This window comes from Haliotis cracherodii, unplaced genomic scaffold, assembly GCF_022045235.1.
Source record: "Haliotis cracherodii isolate W230 unplaced genomic scaffold, xgHalCrac1.p SCAF_20, whole genome shotgun sequence".
Taxonomy (NCBI): Eukaryota; Metazoa; Mollusca; class Gastropoda; order Lepetellida; family Haliotidae; genus Haliotis; species Haliotis cracherodii.
Window position 1 is genome coordinate 18,451,047 of NW_027266276.1, and position 23,836 is coordinate 18,474,882.

The 23,836-nt window shown below is 37.2% G+C and overlaps 1 protein-coding gene across 2 annotated transcripts in view; it reads left to right on the forward strand.

Annotated features, from left to right (window-relative positions):
- Window positions 1–9: 9 nt before the first annotated feature.
- Window positions 10–23,836, forward strand: part of LOC139470382 (cilia- and flagella-associated protein 221-like) — a 219,124-nt gene continuing 195,297 nt past the window's right edge. For both annotated transcript variants that reach the window (XM_071252801.1, XM_071252802.1), the window contains exon 1: window positions 10–278. In XM_071252801.1, coding sequence (XP_071108902.1) covers window positions 116–278 — 163 coding nt within the window. In that variant the 5' untranslated portion in view covers window positions 10–115. The remainder of the gene's footprint in view (window positions 279–23,836) is intronic.

Below are 23,836 nucleotides of genomic sequence, written 5' to 3' on the forward strand. Positions count from 1 at the left end.
AAACAACATGGCTACCGGATGGCATCTCAATAACATTTAGCTTGAGTGTGCAGTTGTAATCTTGATCATGAATGGATAACACAATTTGACGACTGTCATATTTCTCTCAAGCATAATGCCTACCCTAGGTGCAGTTGTCAGAGCAGGCTCAAGGCCTGTCTCAGTTGAAATGAGTCCTAGAGATGAATCTGGGATGAGTCGGGATTTATTATTGAACACAGTGCGACTAGTAGAGCCAAGAAAGAAGATTGATATCCCAAACCATCTACTGGAGACGAGTAAGTGTTGATTGTTATAGGACATGTATCATATACATATGGTTATCATGTTGTAAAAGGTGTTCTGTTTTAAAATCTGGATCTGTTTAACCGTGCTGTCCCCACCATGAAAAGTGTCTATATTGATATATTTGACTTGGTCATTGGCATATCTTCAAATGGGAGGGTAAAAGCAATTCGGTAGTTATCTTCACATAATGTGATTTCGGACGTGGTGCACCTAGAGAATCTGAAAGTAAGTGAAAATACCTAGTCATGCCTATGCCGTTACGGAACTGAACATTCAAAAGGTGACAAACACTTACAAAGGTTACAGGTAGCCATGGTGTCTCGTGACTTTAGTCAACGGACACTTATGAGTGATCCTGATGTCATTTGGTACATGCATCCTATTCTGTAATCAACAAGATACTGAGCATTTGCTGAGTGGTGAGGAATGAGGCGATATGGTGCGACTGACAACAGCTCCAGGCGTCAGATGTTGAACTCGCGGGAACTCATGAATGACATGGTGTTTAAGTATTCTTCAGGCAATTTTTGTGACAAAAAATTGTGGTAGCTGTAAGGATAATATGGATCATTGTGAGGAACGAAGGAGGATCCATGGGCTAAGGATAGAGTTCAGGGTAACCTAACCTAACACCGGGTACATTTGGATGTGTTCAGTGCCAATATGATACACCTTAAAAGCTGCATTCCTGTAAATAATCATGAAAAATAATGAATCTAAAAAATAATATGTGTATATTACCTTGGGTAGTTCCCATTTTTGATCATTTTAGCCTCTTGAATTAAGAAAAAAAAATATCAGCTATATTGAGTAAACTTATATTCCAAAACTCCAAACATCGCTGGGCTTATTCTATGACATTACATGGAGAAATGACAGATTACTGAGAGGAGCTTATGCACACACTATGACTCCCGATGTCACAAGGCATTGTTTCGCCGGTGTTAATGGCAACAAAATACTAATAATTATGTCATAGGGTATTGTGAGGTGTTTGAAAAGTTTGTGGTACTGTATTCTAAAGGTAGGCCAATATTTATTTCTGTAAACACTCGGATGGTCAAATGATCATATCTTTTTCATTTTATAGTGATAATGCTATCAGGCACCATCTTGTTACAGTCACATGATTTTGAGCTCTTCCATTACAGTCAGGGTAACCATAGATGCACAACCGATGCATCTTTGGTGCATACGATTGTTCTGACACAAATTATCATCAGATCAAGTTTGATCAAGATGTGAATTGGTGTGAAAGTAGGTTTTGAGGTATGTTTTCATTACTTATTGAATATCTTACCAGCATACCTTGTGTAACATTATTTGCAACATATCTTAAGTGGCAAGTGGCGAACACTTTGATGTATTCAGTAGGATTTGAAGTGTCATTTAACTCATTTACTCTTTTCAACCACTGGCCAAGACGTCATGAGTCCCCAGACACCACAGGCCGGTAGACCAGCCATGCCATAACCACGTCAAGATAGTATATTTTTTTATGAAACTACATGTCATATCATTCTTTATTAAATCTATCACTTTTCACAATGTCTGAAATATATGTTTTTTCATTTCAATTTGTCATATTTTACCGTTAGATTTAATAATTATTAAAAATTTATTGAATTTTTTTCTTGGACACTTGAGTCGACAACGGATCCATATCAATCATGTCAAAAAGCAAAATGTAGACGTTTCAAGCAAGAGTTTGATATATTACATGAAATAATAATTAATATCAACAAAAATTTATCTAAAAGTTGTCAAGGGCCATAACTTTGTAAAAAAAATGTGTTTTTTTTAGGCATCATTTTTTAACTCAAGTTTTGATAAGTATCACTTACACAAGCATGCAAACTTTCGTTCATGTAACGTCAGTCATTTCTGAAAAAACATGTCCCCATTGCAGACGCCATGCACTAAGTTGAAAAGCATGGTGTTTGTAAAATCATTGTTTTAAAATAATAGCCAATAACCCCCGAGCTTACTCGGCTATGCTCACCTTATTCTGTGACAGAATGTGACCACACGGCGGGTGTAGGCTATTCACAAGACCAAACTTTTCCCTTGTTTGTAAACAAACACACTTCTTCTGAAATAAGAACAGACAGTCCTGATATTCGGTGCGTTTTACGTTTTGGTAAGCATAAATATATAGACATACTACAATAACTGCGACAGTGAGGTACATAACAATATAGCTTTACACATCAAAGTGACCGTATTGCTATCCTTTCATAGAGCTTCGATGACAGCACGTTTAGGATGAATACACAAATGAAAATAGTTTTTCATGCTTTAGGATTTGTTCTCAAAACCCAGAGGGGAATCACCCCCCCAAAAGCACTAGAATTGGTACTTTATGAGGAAAATGTGATTCCATTTATAACATTTGACCTCTTTCTAGAAAGGCACTGTGTATTCAAAAACAAACACATGAAAAACACATGAATGAACTGTAAGATGTGATGATGCGATAGAGGTACAAAGCTCAGACCACAAGGAACTCAAGTGTGGGAGAGTGATTGGCCTCTTACAACTGAGGCGTATCTATATTGTAATATAGGCTTTGATAAACACTAGCTTCAAATCTAAACAAACTGCCAATTAGTATGTTGCAACTCATCCATGACAAAAACACATGCGATTCTCTTCAGTTTACCACTTATGAAATAATATGTCTGAAGCCAGTTTAGTTGCACAGCGGTTTCATTGTCGGCTTTGCTGTGCAGAGTTCTATTGTTTTGGTTTGAGAATTGAATCAGCATTTGACGTCCTACTCTGAAATGATTTCATGCGTGATTTAAAAACACACAGAACCGTCGACATACTGTCCCTTTAAGCGAATGGTCACATATTGTTTTGGGTCTGGAAAAGGGGTGAGGCATGAAACCATGTGACGTGGGGATGTATATGAGCATAACTTGTTTCAGTTTCTTGCTGAATATCAATGAAATTCATAAACATCGAAAATCAGTTATCAATATTTTGATAATTACTCGAAAATAGAAGTTCCATTATGGCGTGCGGCAGCCTCATCAGTTACATGCATTGGGGACACATTTAAACACACATGTAGCATTTTTCATTAAATCAGGTGACTGAAAAGGACAAATTTTTATTACAATGGTTTATGGACAGGACTGTGTGACAAAACGCAAGAGTGAAAGAGTGCGCCAAAACGCACCCAAAGGAACATTTAATGGATATGAAAATATTGAGTTCCAATGCACAATGATCTTTTCGTCCCAATACAGGAATTTAACATATAACAGGAAGTAAACACATAACAGGAAGTTAACATATAAAAGTGGACTAATCCACAATTGGTGGATAAAAACTGTTAATAATAGAAAATAGTGTAATTGATTAAATGCGTTAAAAAGTTTGAACATGTTTCAATAGTATACTGTTTTGAATTAAGGGTGTTATCTTCACTCCAGCATGTATTGGGGGCAAGTCGCCCAAACCCCCTGTTAAAATTTAGCGAGACGGCTAAAAATGGCTGCTGAAAAACTTAGAAACTGTTACTAAGGAAGAAGATCTCACACACTCCTAACCAAAATAGTGTAGGTATCTGGTGTACCACAATCTAGCCTCAGCCACAATATGAAAAGTAGCTATATGTCACCATGAATTAAGGGCGGTCGGGTAGCCCAGTGGTTAAAGCGTTCGCTCGTCACGCCGAAGACCCGGGTTCGATTCCCGACATGGGTTCAATGTCTGAAGCCCATTTCTGGTGTCCCCCGCCGTGATATTGCTGGAATATTGCTAAAAGCGGCGTAAAACCATACTCACTCACTCACTCACCATGAATTAATTGAACAGGGGTCACATGATACGTATTAATGTCTTTAAACCTCTTGAAGTCGGGTTTTTTTTTCTGACCCACATTTTCCTAAGATCGGAAAAGTGAAGGTTGTGCGAGAATTGGCTATAAAATTACGCAGAGGTGGAGAATATTAATTTCCTATTAGATGGTGTAAAGTAAACTGCAAATATAAAACCGGTTTTAAAAAAATACACTTCTAAGTGTTGTCCAAGAATTCATTCTGCGTTGAAAAACAGTAAATTTCTCCTCTTTTTAACATACACCGATAAAAGTACTGTGCAACAATTCTTTTTATTTCGAAGCTTTACGGAAACTGTCAGCGAAACAAAGTACTGCCTTATATCTGAACGACATAACTATATATCAAATGGAGTTACATGCATATGTATAATGACATACATTCAATGCCAAAAATAGCATGCCGTAAATGATAAAAACTGATTTTTCTCTATGACGTCAAAAGGCGACAGAGAGGTTACATGCGTACAAAGAAAAGGGGCTATAACTCCGCTATACTTAGCACTAGTTGATTGTAACTCAGGTCAAATGGTGAGAATTAGCTGTGTGTAAGGACAATGTATTTTCGTGGTGTTTCGTTCACGAGGAACCAAACCATTCCAACACAAATATCCATATTGAAACTGTATACGTTTAGTTATAAAAAAACCCATAAGAAATCATGAAATCGTACTTCATAAAAAAGAGGTAATAGAGAAATGGATGGCCCTATCTAACCTATAACTTAGTCCTTAGATTCCAACATTCTCCTGATTGTGTAAGTGTAATTTCACTGATGTTGCACCATTATTCATGGAGTACTAGCCTTATCATCAAATGTAATGAAATACCATATAAATAACACCATTCCTTTTGATGTCATGGCTGGTTTTATGTCTTTGATAACATCGGAGAAAGACGACACTGGTATTTTGATTAATATATATCTCCCATAATTTTTGTTCATGGTATGGAAAATCTTGATGTGTTAAAAAGGAATTTGACGCTTTTTCGACACAACATAAAATTACTGCTTTCACCAAGTGAATAATGTCTTGAATATGTAAACAATTAGATAGTTTATAGTGTATCTTAATTGGACAAGACATGCACCTGTTTGGCATTAATTTACGTAATGAAATACCCAAAAGAATATGTCAAAACAACCAAAATTATATTCAATATTGGACATATATTTGTTCATTATTATGTTATTATTTCTCTTCATCTCGTCTCAGAATTACATGTGTGAAGCCCATTTCTGGTGTCCCCCGCCGTGATAATGCTGGAATGTTGCTAAAAATGGCGTAAAACCATACTCACTCACTCTCAGAATTACACAATAAAAGATGCAAAGAAGGCTCTATTGGTATACAATTATCAGGATAATTGTATGAGGTTGACCCAACGGGGTACTTGGCATGGATTTTATCTAATACATTTTACAATTTCTGGAGAAATTAAGTAAACAGTTTACTATCCTGTGATCACTATATTGAAAAAAGAATAAACCCATTGATTATATAATGCAAAACGAAAGGAATAATTCGTAAATTATTTGTGACTAACGCGCACCTGGCGAATCGTTAGATATCACTGTTCTGTGTATCAAACGACATTAAAAAAACAATTCCAAGACCAAGACAATTCTTTCTGAAAAGTATGCATATATTTTACCGAAAAAATATTATCCATTTTGTGAAAGTAATATTTTCAGTTTTAGTTATAAAATAAAATTAAGCGGCAATTCATGGACATTTCTAATATGAACTTATAATATTGACTATTGCACATCCAAAAAGAAATACGTATATGCTACAGTTACCTTTACACTTCATCTTGTAACACTTGTCCAAAGGAAAGAAATATCGTGTTCGGCACTAAAAACCTATCAATTGTTATGTGAGTGAGTGAGTGAGTGAGTTTGGTTTTACACCGCTTTTAGCAATATTCCAGCAATATCCAGAAATGGGCTTCACACATTGTACCCATGTCGGGATTCGAACCCGGGTCTTCGGCGTGACGAGCGAACGCTTTAACCACTAAGCTACCCGACCGCCCCAAATTGTTATGTAAACAATGTTCAAACAAAAAGAAGATTATCAAAGGTTCGTTCATACATGTTTTGGCCTATATTTACGTATGATATCATTTTGAACATTGACAAATGTCCAAAGTGAAATTAACTGTGTGAAAAAATGTATAAAAGATATGCAAAATCTACATCATAACTGAAACTGTAAACAACATGGTACAATGATCGTGTGCACTCTCATTCAAGGGCCGTCACCTCAAAGAAATTACCAAATATGTACAACAATGTTGACGTATGACATCACTACCCGTGACCCAGTTTTACAAAATGGCGTTTTCACTGTCAACAGTACGCAGGATTTTACGAGGGGACTTTCGTTGATTCAGGGATCGTATATACATAAATGTGACATCTAAGTAATCAGAAACATTCTGACAATCTATGTACTGTTATTTGTAGTTATAATTTTCATTGAAACAAACCGAACTAGTCAGAAATTTCGATAAATACCGTTGTCATTGTGCTTGATTTTGTGTCAGTCATGTGGTCATACAGGATGGTAACTTTGCAACAATTTGATATTTTCAACTGAAATTGTCAATGTATCTATTTTAATTTCCCTAATTCTCCCTACGATTCTGTTCCCATGCATATTCTGAAAATGTTGAGCCAATATATTGAACGAATAGACAAATGGATAGCTCAAAATAGGAGAAAATGCTACACTGTGTAAAATCTGTATTTAGCTTTGTTTACATTCTAAACAAGTGCAGTTTTTTGAGCACAGCGTTCATTTTCACACCTAACTTATTTTGCTTGATTTCATCCAGCCACTTCACATTGGTGACAAAGACCACTGGTCATTTGATTCTAAAATGTATGAGGAATTCAAGGATGTATGTATCGCAGCTAAGTTTGAAATATACGTGATGTTACAGGCGCCTCATAAACGGTGTACCTGAAACGTGATTTTATAAACACTATCCAATATGGCGGAAAGTTCACTTCGGCGTTCGTCTTTGCGTATTTTCCAAAACATTCTAAATGATTCTAGGGTTATTGGAGATGTTTTGGAATGATCATTGGTGTTTTCATAAAGGACAGATACCCGTGATCACTAATATGCTGTTTTTGAAATTGGAGTAAATATCCGAAATTTAGATTTCAAAACATGCTGTAAATAACGCGGTGAGTGTTGATTTAGTAATGTGTAAAAAATGGCAACATTTACGAAGTACCTAATTTTCAGAGGTCATTTTTAGTACTTTTGCTTGGCCTAAAATGCCAGTGGATGATATCACAGAACAGGGAATCTCCCACCTTATTCAAAACTGTGAATTGTATTAGTGTGCATGATGTATTTTGAATTTTATTCGACTTCAAAGTGAGGGCTGTAGAGGATGGACATATATGTCCCTGTGGCATCCAGGGGGTTAAAGGAATTTATATATTTTTAGACTTATAACCTCACACTATGTATTTCATCCTTCTTCTTCGATCCTGGCATGGAAACCATCCCCATTTCCAGCTTCCCAAAACGCCTCACCCAAACACATCCAGTAGTATAGGTAATGGTGATTCTGCAGCAACTCCACTGGAGCCGGATTTATATACATATACCGCTACTACAGGTGTCATTTTTTATGCCAAAATGATTATGCGATTCAACAATAGTCATGAGATTAAGTTAAATTGACTCTAGCTCACCACCACCTGGAGTCAATCAATGATACCATGATATAAATTTTTATAGGTAATAGGGGTTCTGCCGCAACTCCACTGGAGCTGGATTTATATACCGCTACTACAGGTGGCATTTTTTTATGCAAAAATGATTAATTAATAATGAATAAAATTTACTATAGCCCACAAGGATATTGGAAAGGTGTAGGAGCAATAAAAAAATTAGCCACCGCGGCTAAGGTATCTAAAGATGTAGCCAAGGATTGGTTAAAGAAACAAGCAATATGGTAAATATATTTACCGGCACCGCATTATATACTTAGGAAGAAGTTTGATATTTTTACAACGAATGAAGTTCATCAGGCTGACCTCTTGTTTCTTCCCCACGATAAGGTAAGACGCAAAACGTATAAATAAGCTTTAACAGTAGTGGATGTGGCTACATACTTTTTAACAACCTTAGCTTTTCTTATCTCTCCATTATCAGACTTCTTTATAGAATACATCTTAGGTCTTAATCTGACATACTCCGCTATAGGGGTCCCAGCACATTCATCCTTCATCTTACCTAACACCTTTTTATTTACTACGCTGTGCAGTGGATTATCTTTTGGGTAATCGCTCGTGTCGTACATATCTATTTTTTCTGCCATATCTTTATACATCCTCGGTTTGTATTTCCATCAACAAAGAATCTGTGTCGTTATATAACACCTCGCATCTATCGCCGTATTGCTTCTTAAGTTCGTTGTAATAAAAGTCATACATTAAGTGTTTTGACAAGTCGAGAATACTCATACCGACGTACATCGGTCTGTTGAATTTTATATTACTCTTCTGCATATGCAACGCAGCTAAGTCGTTATCGAATATGTTGCTTCTGTTTAAATCCGGACTAGCTATAAGTTTCCTGAGTCTTTCTTCCTCATTAGATCTAACTAATTTAACATCAACACGCTTCCTTAGATTCTCCATAGTTTTACCAAATACTGAGTTATTCATGAGCTTATATAGATTCTTTTCGAAATCGCTGGTAGCTATCTTTCTTAAATCTGTGTTCAGCCTTATATAGGGCTCCATCCAAGGGCTTTGATCAAACTTTAGAACTCTGTGTATTTTCTTTAGTTTCATACCTAACGATAGATATAACTAGAGATTTCTGTAGTGAACTATATATTTTGTCTTATCCATCAAATTTGGTACAAGTTTTTCTATGTTAGCTAACCTAGTATTACCCATCAAGGAGTGTTGATATTCCGACATCCAGTCTTTATTAACCATTAATCTTTCGGGAGCTAGCGGATAATTGTTATGGTCTTTATGTAACGAACTTGGATATTCCAAGTCAACTTCTAGTATGTACCCTTTATCGGAATCTGAGGGGATATTATTCGCATCGATATCATCGACCCACTCAAAACCACCCGTGGGTAAAGGTGGACTCATAGCCCATCCGTACAAATTGTTAGCGTCGAGATATAATATGTGCGTGTCGGGTTTACTCGGATCATATCCTTCCACTAATTTATTATTAGCCTTAGAATACCTTTTCGCTACCATCGATATACCACCTCTTAATCCTTTCTCAATAAACAAGTGCATATCGTTATCAGTGAGTAGTTTTAGTTCTACACCGGTCTTCCTCAACAATGCATCCAAAGATAGTCCAGGACTGGAATAGTACCATGCCGGGTCCAAGCCGTATTGTTTTAAACATGTCTTTCAAAATATCTCGAATATATCGGCGAGTAACAGTACATCGGTTTTTAAGTACAGATCGTGATAATCGCCTGAATTCTTACAACCTAATTTATCCCACACCGTCAGAGCGTGTTCATAATCGGCATCTGTTATTTTAGTTTCTGTTAAGTTACTATAGAATGATTCAAGGGGTGGTAATTTAGTTTCGTCGAATCTAGACTCAATCATCCATATTTTCGTAAGGATATACATCTTTTCTCAGCAACAAATGACGAGTTAACCTATCGGTATATTTTTTTGTTATCGCAAAGTCATCGGTATTGTTCGCATTAGCTAAATTGTCCAGGGAAGATAACAGAAACTGTACGGAGTCTATGAATCTAAGCCCATTACTTTGCTTTATTCTGGCTTTCCCATCCTTGTCCCTATAAGGTATAGTTTAAGTCAACGAGAACGATATGTATTTTTCCATATTATTTTGAATGCATGTTAAGCCACCGTCCGTCTTTGAGATAGCTTGCATGATGAGATGAGAATCGTATCCTCTAAGGTTATGAAACACAACTGGGATGGGTATTGTTTTGAGAATTCATTTTTAGTTTCAAGTTACACTTGTTATGTGCGGCTCCCCGATAATTACCTGTGACGTGGCAATGATCTCTTACGGAATCTCCATCCAGGGGTTTATTACAAACATGACAACTCGTTGACTTCTTATAGGCCCTCCAATTATCCCTCGTCATACACATGGGTTTCTTACACGATAAGTTTTCCCTGATTATTCTATCTTCGTTTTGTAGATATTCTAGGAAATTTCCCGCTGCATCGGGACCTCTGTAAATCACGGGGGGGGTTGTTTTCCCATCATACCTTACAACTATATATCCAAACCCACAAGGAATATGTTCTTGAGTTTTGTACGTAAAACTACTACCTTGATTATTATCTTGATTATTTTCTATGGGTTTGATAAGCGCTTCGAAGTTGGTGTAAATTACCTACGGTACTGGCATTTGATTACAATAATGTTCAAATTTTAATATATTTTTTCCCTCTTTAGGCATATCGATCCTGATAGCAGTCTGTCAAACACCTCTACAGTCTTCTTGATGCGCTTCTAACAGATCTTGTCTGCTGTACCCATTTAGGCATCTTTCGCAGAAATATTTCTTTCCTGCATGTTTTGTTTGATCGCATAATAGTCTGCTTAAACTCTTTATCTATGTATAATGATATTTACCATCTTTTTCGATCAGAAATGAATTGATTCTGGGGATATGTTCCGGAGCGGAGCTTATCCTGTGTACAACAATTCCTTTAGAATAATGTCCGAAAACATTTATATCTAAATTATTTTGCTTTTCCACCTTATCAATTTGTGATATTGGTGTAGGTTTGTCTATACCATCGAAGTTGAGTCTATCGTTTTGAGGATAGCTAGAAGGTCTATTTGCAATTTTAGAATCTACGGGGAACAATGCAGATCTTATCATCATTCTTAAACAGTCATCGGATTTATTTTTTACATTAATTATGGCTTTTTTCTTTTTATAATACGGGGGTAAATCTATATAAGATCCACCTTTGAAGGGCATATAATTTGCTGTATCTAAATATAAACTATTGATTTTATCCACGCCCCAACCAGAACCTCTATTAGTTCTAAAGTGTCCTGTATCCTCTGAATTGATGTATCTAATGATGAGCTTATAGTATCGGATTTGGTTATAACTTCTTGATTGCTTCAGAAATATGGTTTGGTATATTCGGTGCTATTGTCTGCGCTACTTTTACTCAATGACATTTTAATCGTCAGCTGGTATTTTATACTATGTAAATCATCTAACTCCTCGTTAATTTTACTCGATATGATAGGCTCAACATCATTAATATCCATGTTGGAATTGATATCCATCTTCCAACCTCTTAGATATTTACCAAGGCCGGCGGATTTGGGTACAAATATTAATTCTTGTTGTTTTTTATCAACATCGTCTTGTTGTTGATAATCATTATCTAGTAAAGCAATCAATCCAGCTTTTCTCATTCGAGAATAACCTCTCAGCCCACTGTTTTTTGCTTGAGCTTTGAGTATTCTAACAGTCTGGGGTTTGTTGTATTCCAAACAGAGTAAATCTATCAATTCAGCTTTTCTCATTCGAGAATATCCATGTAGACCACATTGTTTTGCCATAGCCTTCAACTCTCTGACAAAAAACATTGTGACCATGGTATATACAAAATGATTTATTTGTTTAAATGGTTATTTTTCATATATGAATACGTATTCTCCCCAACCTATTCCTCTCATTGATGTAATCTCTCTTCCTAGAGTAAATAATCTGCTTCCTGACCTTATCAGCACCGTGACTCTTACATAAACTGTAACTACATTTGACAAACATAATTTTTAAACCCCTTTCATATGTTATAAGCGTGGGCGCCACAGTAAATACCAACGGATGGCTTCTAATATTGAATAGATTTCCCCATGAGTGTATATTTACGCAGATTCATGATTATACACATATCGTATCATTTGTATAAAACGTAAATCTCCACATCTCCACTGGTTATTTATTGATTAGCTGTCACTCTGACTAGGTCATGGTTTATGCGTAGTTATTGTGTAGCTATAAATACCCACAGCAGTCAACGCTATTTATAGATTAGCAGTCATGGTGATTTATTGGTTAGCTGTCACTCTAGGTCATGGTTTATGCGTAGTTATTGTATAGCTGAAAATTGCAACAACTGATAACCCAATTATCACGAATATGACCTTGCGTTTTTTTTGTTCCTCTGACGGTGTATAAAACTGACTCATTGTTGGTGTCGGTATTGGGTCAATTTCTTTCCCATAAACGAGGAAGTATTCATGTATGGCAGATTCGACATCCTTAAACGTTTGAATTGAATGTCCCTCCCTACGCAGTTCTTCATGAATAAAATCTAATCTCTCCATTCTCTGCTGCGCCCATTGTGACTGAGCTTTTTCAAGTTGTTCTAATGCTTTATTGTCTTTTCTGCTCCGAACCTCTCATACTAGAAAATAAAAAATAACTCCCCGAAAAAGCTAGAGCATTAACAATAGCTGCACCGACCATCATCGCAATTGATGCCATGTTCAATAATATAAAATATTCAAATGTTTAATTACTTCATTATGTCTTCCGGGATAAGCCCTTGTTTGATGAGCATATCCTTTGTAGCCATAGCCAATCCTATATGAAGAACGGCCATACTGATATCATAACCATTAAAATCTAGCTATGGAGGTGTGGCTTTAGTAATCATTTTAGCCATACGGACATAGCCAATGGCCAAGCCGGTGACCACCGCTGAATGATACGTTGCGTTTACCAACATTTTACCGTCTGTAACTGGAGTAGTCATGCTTCTTATAGCATTATATGAGGGCTAACCTCTAATTGTACTTGTTGTTGTGACATCAGGGATGAAATTTTCTCTTCTTAGGTCTTATAAAACAACCATACAGCCGCTATAGCAACAACTCCTACTAGTGCCCATGTTTTAATCGGATCAATATTTGAATTATTCATTAGTTTCGCTTTGCAAGCGAGTCCTCCCATCCTGCCTGCAGAGATGTTTTGGGTTTTTTTCCTAGTAACTCCGGGTTGTTTTTGTGGTGTTTTCTCTTTCTCGAGAGATTCCATAAATACATGCAATGTTCTGCTGGGATAGGTAGAAACGTACTAGCTACGACTGTGTATAGTTGTAATATAGCCGACCCTATCGTTTTAGTCATGGTAGCTCCCAGTCTAGACTCGAAACGCGTTTACAGTTTTTTAATTTCTTTGTCGGTCATGTTATCAATGTTTTCGATGGTACAATTTTCCCCCAAATATTGGGAACATTTTCCACCGGCTACCAAAGCCGCGGGTCTTTCTCTATGTTTATCTAAAGATTTATCTGTCATAGGTTCTTCTGCATGTTGATCAGATTCTTTGAGCATTTGTTCGATGAGTTCGTCGCATTCCATAATGTAATACCTAAGGAGATATTTAAGTCTAACATAATATGATATGGCATATCCAATACATCCCATAATAATGAACTGTTGCGAAAGAATGAGGATTTCAAACCACATTATGTCATATTAACTGTTAATGTTCAATTTATCGTATTTTAACTATAATTTTGCTATATTTGCTATAATTTTGCCACATTTTGGCCACATTTTGCTACATTTTGCTACATTTTTGCCACATTTTGCTAAGCAATTGCATAAGCAGCTGGTTGATCGGTTTTTAATCCGAGTTTACAGTGCTTCGTTGCCGCTAACAGTTTTCTGACTTTATCTCATTCGAGCTTAGTATAAATAACATCATTTTCGCGTAAACATTCCTCGAATGAATCTCGGTCTTTGCAATGAAACAGGGCTATCCATTTGGTCTGCTCTTTGAGATCTTTCAGGACAGAGTTGTATTTTTGAGTAAGTACCCAACGCTATGTTGAGTATGCTGTCCAGAGAATGCTAAATACGAAAGCATATCTTTCTTTTTTGTGAGTTCTTTACTCGCGCTGCAGTCGTCTATTACGAAAAGGGTTGATTCTCCTTTGTATTTTTCGTGACATACTCGTAAACAGTATTGTAAACGATCGCCCGGATAGGTATGTTTTATTAACGCTTATAGTCGGGCACAGAATAATAATATGATCGAAAACGTCCCGATAATGAGTTTGTAAAATATCTAGAATAAAAGCTGTTTTTCAACAACCCGTTTGCCCGCATATGATAGCGCAGTGTGGTTCTTTAGGTAACAGATTACTAATAAATTGCTTGCACGAATCGTCCATTCTGTATATTAAGTTGCGCATCCATAATCACGTACAAATATATGTTTAATTTACCAGCTGATTCCTGGAGCTTCGTTATCTGTATAGTGACACCCTCACTAGCATTTTCTATTCTCCTCCCACTGCCGTGTAGTTATCGTCATCGTCCGTTGTTCGCATTTCAAGCCATAGCGCATACTTCGTGGTGAGGTATTCACCCATCGATACAACCCGAGGGACAGATCTTTCACGACCGCGTTAACTTCTGGGCTTCGTTTTATAGAAGGGAGTTTTTTAATCTCATCCCATTGTTGATACGCTAGCATTCCTTGACTATATAGTTGATTAGGAACGTCCTCGATAGTCAATTCTACTTTTGTAATCTTGGGATTGCAGAACTTCTCGGTATTTCTTTAAAATGCATCGGAGGGGTTCTCGAACAACATTAAAATACCCTTCAACGATCTCGTTGGCACTTAGATTGATATTCCACGTCGTATCTTTTTTGTTCCTGGTGATCTTTCGATGTTGCAGCACGCGATCGTACAAAATGGCTAAACTTCCTGTATACTGGTTACGAATTTGTCTGGCTAATTCGGGATCTGTTATCATATCATACTCCAGCGAGATATTGTCAATGGAATAGCTAGCATCTTCAGCAGCTCTGATTACTATGCTGTAGTCATTAAAAGTGAGTTTGTATTCTAACCTATCGCCTAAGGATGCTTGATAAAAGGGCATGTGGGAATCTAGTAATTCAAAGTCTAGGGGAATATAGAATTGGTTACCTAATACGTTGGCAACTGCCTGATCTTTTACGACGGTACCATCACCACTAGAAGCATCTACACGCAGTCTCAATGTGTTCCGATTACAAATACCTTGGTACTGTAAGTTTTCCCGCTCTTTATCCGTTCTCCAGAGATCCATGTAACAATAGTATATATCGCTATCGTTGATACTCAAAACCTCATTACCGCTAATTTTAATCGCGATTTTCTTAACAATAGCACGGCCTATGTTCTGAACGGGCTCCCTGTTAACGTCGGTAGAAGTCAAAATAATCGTAAATGCTAGTCAGACAGTTCCCGGAACTAACAATATCGTGTGACCGAGATTAGGAAAGCGAACCAGAAGCGTTCGATTCTGATCGATGGTACTCGGGTTATTAGTTATAGTTACTGGCTGACGAATTGCTATGACCCCTAATGGATCTCAAAGTCTACGTTGTGGGTTTAACTTGCGTCCGTATTGCGAAGACATTGTTATATTGAAATTATATAACCATATGTTTAATATAAAAAATGGATGAGTTTAATCTAGATAACATAACTGATACTAGTACAATCGAAGAGGGTACTGATGAAACCAGTTTTAAGAATCTTAATGATGAACTTTTACAATCAACCGTTAATGATTATTACGATACCTTTAAAGATGTTAGTCCTATTGGTCGTGACTATTCAAAGTTTGAATCAGATAGTAAAGGAATATTGCGACTGCGTGGCGCTCCAGATATTGATCTTATGAATTCTCATACTCGTAAGCCCCTAGCCTTGCCTACGATAGCCGCTTAACACGGTATCAGCACTGTTCGTGATGAATTAGGTTTTGTAGACTACTCACGAGGAGCAAAACTTTCCGTGAAGACTACTAAGGTTCTTAGGCCTGTGCGTACTGAACTCGGTAACACAGATAATTTGGAAGAAAGCTCGAAAGGTGGCCTCGGACGGACTCGGAGAAATCTTGGATACCTACTACGATAATTCTACAGTCTTGGAGTTCAGTATTATGGAATTACGAGGTCTTGACAAGGCAATGCAAACAAGGCGGGGAGAACTCATCAATGATATAGCCAAGATATCCGACATCGACAAGCATATAGCTTATGAAAAGACAAAACTTGAACAGGCGGGTGATGAATTCAGTAGACCTTGCGTTGCAGAAAGATTGCGTAACTTAGAAGACGAAAGATCGGCCCGCCTCGAAGCTGCTTACGGTAAAAGAAAGGCACTTTGTTCACAAATCAGTCGAATTCGAGAAATTATCGATCAAGTCCTCAACGATGACACTACACTGGCCGATAAAATTAAAACATTGTTCAGAGAACAGGGAATAAACATTGCTAGTATTTTAACCGCATTGGGATTTATTATATCGACTTTGACTCTCGCGTTAACCGGTGGCACAGGCGGTACAGGTGGTAGTGGCGGATCACCCCCTACTGATAGGGATGGTATTAAAGAGTGGATAAAAAAGCATTTAAAAGCATTAGGTTCAGCACTGGGAAAGCTCGCTGAGAAAGCCGCGTCCGCACTTCCCGGTATAATAGGGAGTATTGTTTCCTGGCTCTTGAATTTTTTAGCTAAGACCACCACTTGGCTTAGTCAAAACTTGTGGGCACTGGTCGTAGCAATTGCAGGGCTGTTGTACGTATCCGCTAAAGACCCTTTAACCAAATCAGTTCGCTAAGAACTATTTAACCAAATCATGAGTAAACCAGCCGCGACTCCACTTTTTTCATCGATATGTTGTTGATTTTTAGACGCAATATGCGGTGGTACTTGTGGTTGTGCGTTAGTAGATGGTTGAGCGATAGTAGATATTTGTGACTTGACTATTCCCGTTTCGCCTGTGTTTGTTTGCGTTATTAATTCGGTATTAATATCTGAATTTATACCTGGTTTTTGTTGATCGGTAGCAATAACAATTTTATCATTATAGCCTATCACTTGACCAATCTTAAGTTCCATATTACTCGGAGACATGTATAGTCCCGGCGCATAAACGTAGTCCACTTTGGATTGAGCGTACTGTAATACATCCTGATAACGCTTTATAGACAATGGTATGTCAACTAGTGAATTAATGGCGTCCTCCACGTTTGCGACAAACTGTTTCTGCGCATCGAACGCAGTCCAAGAACCAATAATGGATGTTCGTGTTTGCGATTGTGCACCGAGAATTGCCCATACATAAGTTCTTATTGATTCATTAACTCTTACAACTCCTGGGTTAGTAAAATTATTTTCCGTTTTATCATTAAGAAATTCATTCCAAGCGTTTGCGGTATCATTCATTTGTATAAATTTTGTAACAATATAAGCCAAACCAACCTTAAAACTCATAAGAGAACCTCTCCAATCGTTACTCGAAAGTTCCCAGCCATGATTAAGATTATGCAATCTTACAAAAAGATTGTTTTTCTGTAACAACTTAAATGGATCGAATGGTTGATGAGTTTTTTTAACTAAATCATCGCTGACTTCTTTAACAGTTTTTTGTCCGCTGTACGGAACACCTAGACCATGGTTAATTCCTTTAATACGCCAATCTTTACTCTTAGAAATATTAAATTCCTGACAAATACGCTCATACGCGAACCTATTGTACGGATTATTTGTGGAATTCCATGCTCAATCCAGTACTAATTTCTTTAAGTATACGTCTAATCTGATAGTACACGTGAAATGTTGCAACAGACTTATTCAGTTCAAATCCTGGACCATAAAGAGATACACCACATTCCGTTGTGGCACACCATATGGCAAAGTTTAATTGATTCTGCCAAAATTGCATCGGATTGTGAAACCAATCGTGCACCATTTAATCAATAGTTGCTGTGACCCTGTACTTTTCAAAGATATCAGGGAATTTAACGAAAAAATCAAAACCAGAGGCAGTTACTATAATTGATTGATTAGTAATGTATCTCGATATTTAATATGTATGTCACACTCCCGGGAATTACAAATGGTCAGTCTATTCAACTGCTTCATACTATCGATAACTCGGATGGTCAACTCGAAGTCGCTCTATGCGATGTAACGTAGTACCCGAGGTGGATCAATATAAATGATGCAAGAGGTAATAATAAGACAGTAATAAATAGTAAAAAACACATTATACCTGATGGGTATTACAGCGTATGCTCACTCAATGATGAATTTTTTAAGCCCAATGGAATTAGTCTCACACAAAATGAGTCGAATGGGATGCTGATTTTAAAAGCTGGAGAAAAGGATGTAAAGCAATTACACTTGGATTTGCAGATGGAGATATAACAGTACTCAAGACAACATTTGATGGATATACATTACCCGATTTAGTTCATCCATCTTGATCAGATCAGTATGACGGTAAATATTCAAATAGAAAGTCCTTCAACTCTGCTCAGATCTATAACAGTCAAAGATGAAAAATATAATAGCGGTAGAACGGAATCTTTCTCAACATTACAATATAAAAAATTAAAGCGGGGTATTATTTCAGACCTCAAAATTTCTGTATTAGATGTAAAACACCAACCTGTAGATATAGGATACTTAAGTGTAACACTCCATATTATAAAAAATGGTTGATTCCATACTTAAGTTATGATATAGTATCATTGTATATTTAATATGTATGTTACACTCCCGGGAATAACAAATGGTCAGTCTATTCAACTGCTTCATACTATCGATAACTCAGCTGGTCAACTCGAAGTCGCCCTATGCGATGTAACGTATTACCTGCGGTGGACCAATATAAATGCTGCAAGAGGTAAAAATAAGATATTGATATTAGATGAAAAGGGTTTTTTATTATCAGAAAAATTTTTATATCTGATGCATCCGAGTTATGCTCACTCAATGATAAAAATTTTAAGCCCCATGGAGTTAGTCTCACACAAAATGATTCGAATGGAATGCTGAAATTAGACACTGGAAAAAAGCAACTAAAGCTTTACGAGAACTTAGCAATTACACTTGGATGGAGTGGAGATACGATATTAGCCGGTGTAACAGCACAGGGGTTAAATTACCCGATTTAGTTCCCTATAAAGAGTTGTGCATCCATCTTGATCAAATCAGTACGACGAATAATATTCAACTTGAAAGTCCTTCAACTCTGCTCAGATCTATTCCAGTGAAAGATGAAAAATATAATAGCGGTAGAACAGAATCTTTCTCAACATTACAATATAAAAAATTAAAGCGGGGTATTATTTCAGACCACAAAATTTCTGTATTAGATGTAAAACACCAACCTGTACATAAAGGATACTTAAGTGTAACACTCCATATTATAAATAATGGTTGATTCCATATTTAAGTTATGATATAGTATCATTGTATATTTAATATGTATGTTACACTCCCGGGAGTAACAAATGGTCAGTCTATTCAACTGCTTCATACTATCGATAATTCGGATGGTCAACTTGAAGTCGCTCTATGTGATGTAACGTATTACCAGCGGTGGACCAATATAAATGATGCAAGGGGTGATAATGAGATATGGATATTTGAAGATAGTGGTATTGGCAAACTCATTATTATACCTGAAAGTCCTTCAACTCTGCTCAGATCTATTCCAGTCAAAGATGAAAAATACAATAGCGGTAGAATGGACTCTTTCTCAACATTACAATATAAAAAATTAAAGCGGGGTATTATTTCAGACCTCAAAATTTCTGTATTAGATGTAAAACACCAATCTGTACATATAGGATACTTAAGCGTCACACTCCATATTATAAATAATGGTTGATTCATCAGGCCCTGGAATGCTCAGACAATGTAATACAATTGCGCTTTCCGATCTCGGAGACACAGAAGGATTCGGTAGCCCCGGTACCGATGGTAAGTTATATGCTTTACACTTACAAGATAATGTATACAAGCGGGTAATCTAGAAGATTTAAGTGATGTCGACGGTAGTAGACTCCTTAAAAACACTTCGTACAATATTACTCACAACGATGATAAAAAATGGACTATGGTCGAAGCAAACATCGAGTGGCTACTGAATATCGTCATTACCCCACCGTATGTGATGACGGGTAAGGGACATAATTTAACTAAGATAATAAATAGTGGCATCGTACTCGCGGCTTATATCCCATCAAAACGAAAAAGTGTGTTAGGCCCTCCCCTGCCAGAAGACCTAGGTCATATATGTTATTTAGTCGTCCGGCAGTCCAAAATGTTAGATTATATTTGGTTACTGAATTCAATGATATTAAAGTTAACTTGAGTGCAATACCTAATATTTCTACGCTTATTATTGAAGTTTTGTACGGAGATGCATCGGAAAATGCCTTTGAAATATTACCAGGTCTATCGATTAAATGGCTCAAGAATAACGAGTGTCGACGTTGCAGTATTATTCATATTGGAGCATCACCCGTTGCAACCCTCGAGGGGGTCCTAATTATTAAAAGTGACAGCATTTCTCTTACTAGGATATTCTTGCCGTATGATATTCATTTGATAAGGTTGATGTATACTCTCAAAACATTTAAGCAAGATCAATTAAAGACTATTATATGACCGTAATATACACTATGAGTTTATATCCAGCGCTCGATGAGGCATTTGAAAAGATGGATACTGTTGATGGATTTCGATTACATCAAATAAGCGACATAAAACATCGAATAGAGAAGGAGAGGGAGTTGAGACTTGGATTGTATAAAAAGTATCGCAGAGCCGTGAATGCTCTCGACGGAGTTGACACCTCGCTTGTGACGGCTGGCATGGGACTCGGTGTAGCAGGTGTTGGTTTATTATCAACTATAATCACCGTGCCTATCGTACTTGGCATGGAAATAGCCGCCGGAGTCTCGGGACTGGCAGGAATAATGAGAAAATTCATTTCTTGTAGGTTGCAAAAGAAAGCATTAAAACACGATACTATTCGGATACTGGCCGAAGCAAAGTTGCACAGCATTGAGGATCATATTTCAACAGCAATGGCTGATTGTAAGATATCCGAGGAGGAGTTTCGTTTAGTGTTGTCAGAACTCACCAAATACAGCGTAATGAAGCAGGAGATTCGATCAAAATCTCGTAAGACCAGTGGTATTAGCGAAGACGAGAAAAAAAAAGTTCATAGAACAGGGGAGGCAACAAGCGTGTCAATTATTCCGTGCCAAAACCAAAGAACTGGTTGGAGATTAAAAATAGATTGCTTACTATCATTAGATCGTACCACATAAAAAATCATAAATTCATTTAAACGAATGCTTACGTAAGTATATAATAATGGAGAATTACAAACCAACAAAGGAAGAACTCGAAAAAGCTATTGAAATGTTTATGCTCAGGGACAAAATTATCAAATGGAGAGAATTACCACAAGGTATATATTGTATTTGTGATGTCAAACCAACCAAATACGGTCATCAATTGTTTCTTTCCAATTACCAAGAAGAGTATATAGTCTGGTCTCCTAGTAAAATGAACGAAGAACTTAGTAAAAATGTTGAGTATCACTTCGTTAAAAATAATGGTATACGTATTAGTAAAAATAATAGAGAATATTTTCATTACAATTTAGTTTAGTCTCATCATCGTTTTTGTACTAATGGTATCATTGATTGACTCCAGGTGGTGGTGAGCTAGAGTCAATTTAACTTAATCTCATGACTATCCTTGAATCGCATAATCATTTTGGCATAAAAAATGACACCTGTAGTAGCGGTATATGTATATAAATCCGGTTCCAGTGGAGTTGCGGCAGAATCACCATTACCTTTAAAAATTTATATCATGGAAGCATTGATTGACTCTAGGTGGTGGTGAGCTAGAGTCAATTTAACTGAATCTCATGACTATCGTTGAATCGCATAATCATTTTGGCATAAAAAACGACACCTGTAGTAGCGGTATATGTATATAAATCTGGCTCCAGTGGAGTTTCGGCAGAATCACCATTACCTATACTACTCATCCCAGCCGTAACCATGAATTGTATGCAGCCTGATCATGTAATGTCGCCAGCTTACTAATTCTCTTTCTTATCGCTCTTGTGTGGAGACATATTATATTTTGTTTATCCCAGATCTAATAGGATATTTCTTGTGCGACCTACAACTTGAAGACTTCTGCATAGATTCTTTGCAAACTTGGTGAAAACTTACTCTACCAATAGAAGAGGTGCAGCGCGAAGTTTGATTTCAGTATTTCGATTTTCTGAAGAAAACAGGTATTTTTCATTTTTTGAAATTTTTACTTAAACTTGTGGGATCAATAACTTAAAAACTACTGCATAGATTCTGTTCAAATTTAGAGATCAGTTTCCATACTATTAGAAGAGGTGGATTCCTAAGTTTGATTTTGATGTGTGTATTTTCTGAAAAAATATGATTTTTGTCGTTTTCTTTAACTTAGAAATGTGCAACCTGTAACTTGAGAACTACTGTATGGATTTTTTCAAATTTAAGAAACACTTTCTTTACTAATAGGAGAGGAAGTTTGCGCGAAGTTTGATTTTTGTGTGTGTATTTCCTGAAATAATATGATTTTGTTCATGTTTTGAACTTGAACATGATTTGATGACAGACGAGAGATAGTGACAAGCTTTCCACATCTATCTCAGAGGAACAATGGCCATCATCTGCTAAGAAGCCAAAGAGGACTTCAATGAAGGCGGCAAGATCAGGAGGCGTGTTCAGGAGGGCGGGCGCTCGCGATATTATGCGAGCGAGCGCTGTTGAACACGGCTTATCGCGCGAGCGCTCACATGTACTCGCGATCGAGCCCGAGAGGTAGTTCACCTGTAATCCAAGATGGCGTCGCACATTGTACAAATGTTTGCCTTTGGCGAGAATGGTACCGATGTCAATAGAATATTCTTTTAGACTAGATCTACCATCAAAAAGTTATTTTTGTATTTTCAATATCTTGACCCGTGATGATCAGGGAAGACAATAGGTCTTCCGCAACCCATATGTTTGCTGTAAGGATCGAGTAATATGATTCGCTGACTTGGGTGATGCATGTCGTCGTATCCCCATTGCACAGACCGATGCTCATGTCGATTGCTGGATTGTCTGGTCCAGCACAGGGATCACAAACATCAAAGTATGAACCCATCAAACTTGTGATGAAATTAAATGTGTGAATCTATGACACTTGTGAACAGGGCTGTTTTGATTCCCGGTGACGCCATTTTGGATGTTGTGCCGCGAGAGCGAGCACGCGCCTCCCGTTCAGAAAGGCGTGATATTGCCTCACTGTAGTCTTGCGTGGTCGCTCGCCCTCCTGAATACGCCTAGGCTCTTGTACATCCAATGTGCCTTCACTTGCATTAGATGAAGGATCAGATGATCGGACAAAGATTTATGTGGACCCAGAGACACGTTCTGGTGAATCTGCAGAGACTCATCATTCATAATTGAACTGAGACGATCAATGAAACAGGGATAGAAATTAACCTGGAAAGCCTACTAGCCCATATAGTGAAAACAAAAAGCATCCACAAAATGTTCCAAATTCTACCAGCCCGTAGAACACCTTTAACATTAGTGAAGTTGGGATGGGCTGGAGTTCTAATTTCTATCCTTGACAGTGTTACAGTACTCAAGATAGAGATATGGAAAGATTTATCAGAGGACCGGACAATATTCGACAAACCCCTAACCAAACATCAGACGAGAGGATCAGAGAAGGTTTGACAGCCACGATTGTTTTCGCCGACAGACATTCAAACTTTGGTACTGGCCATGTCTA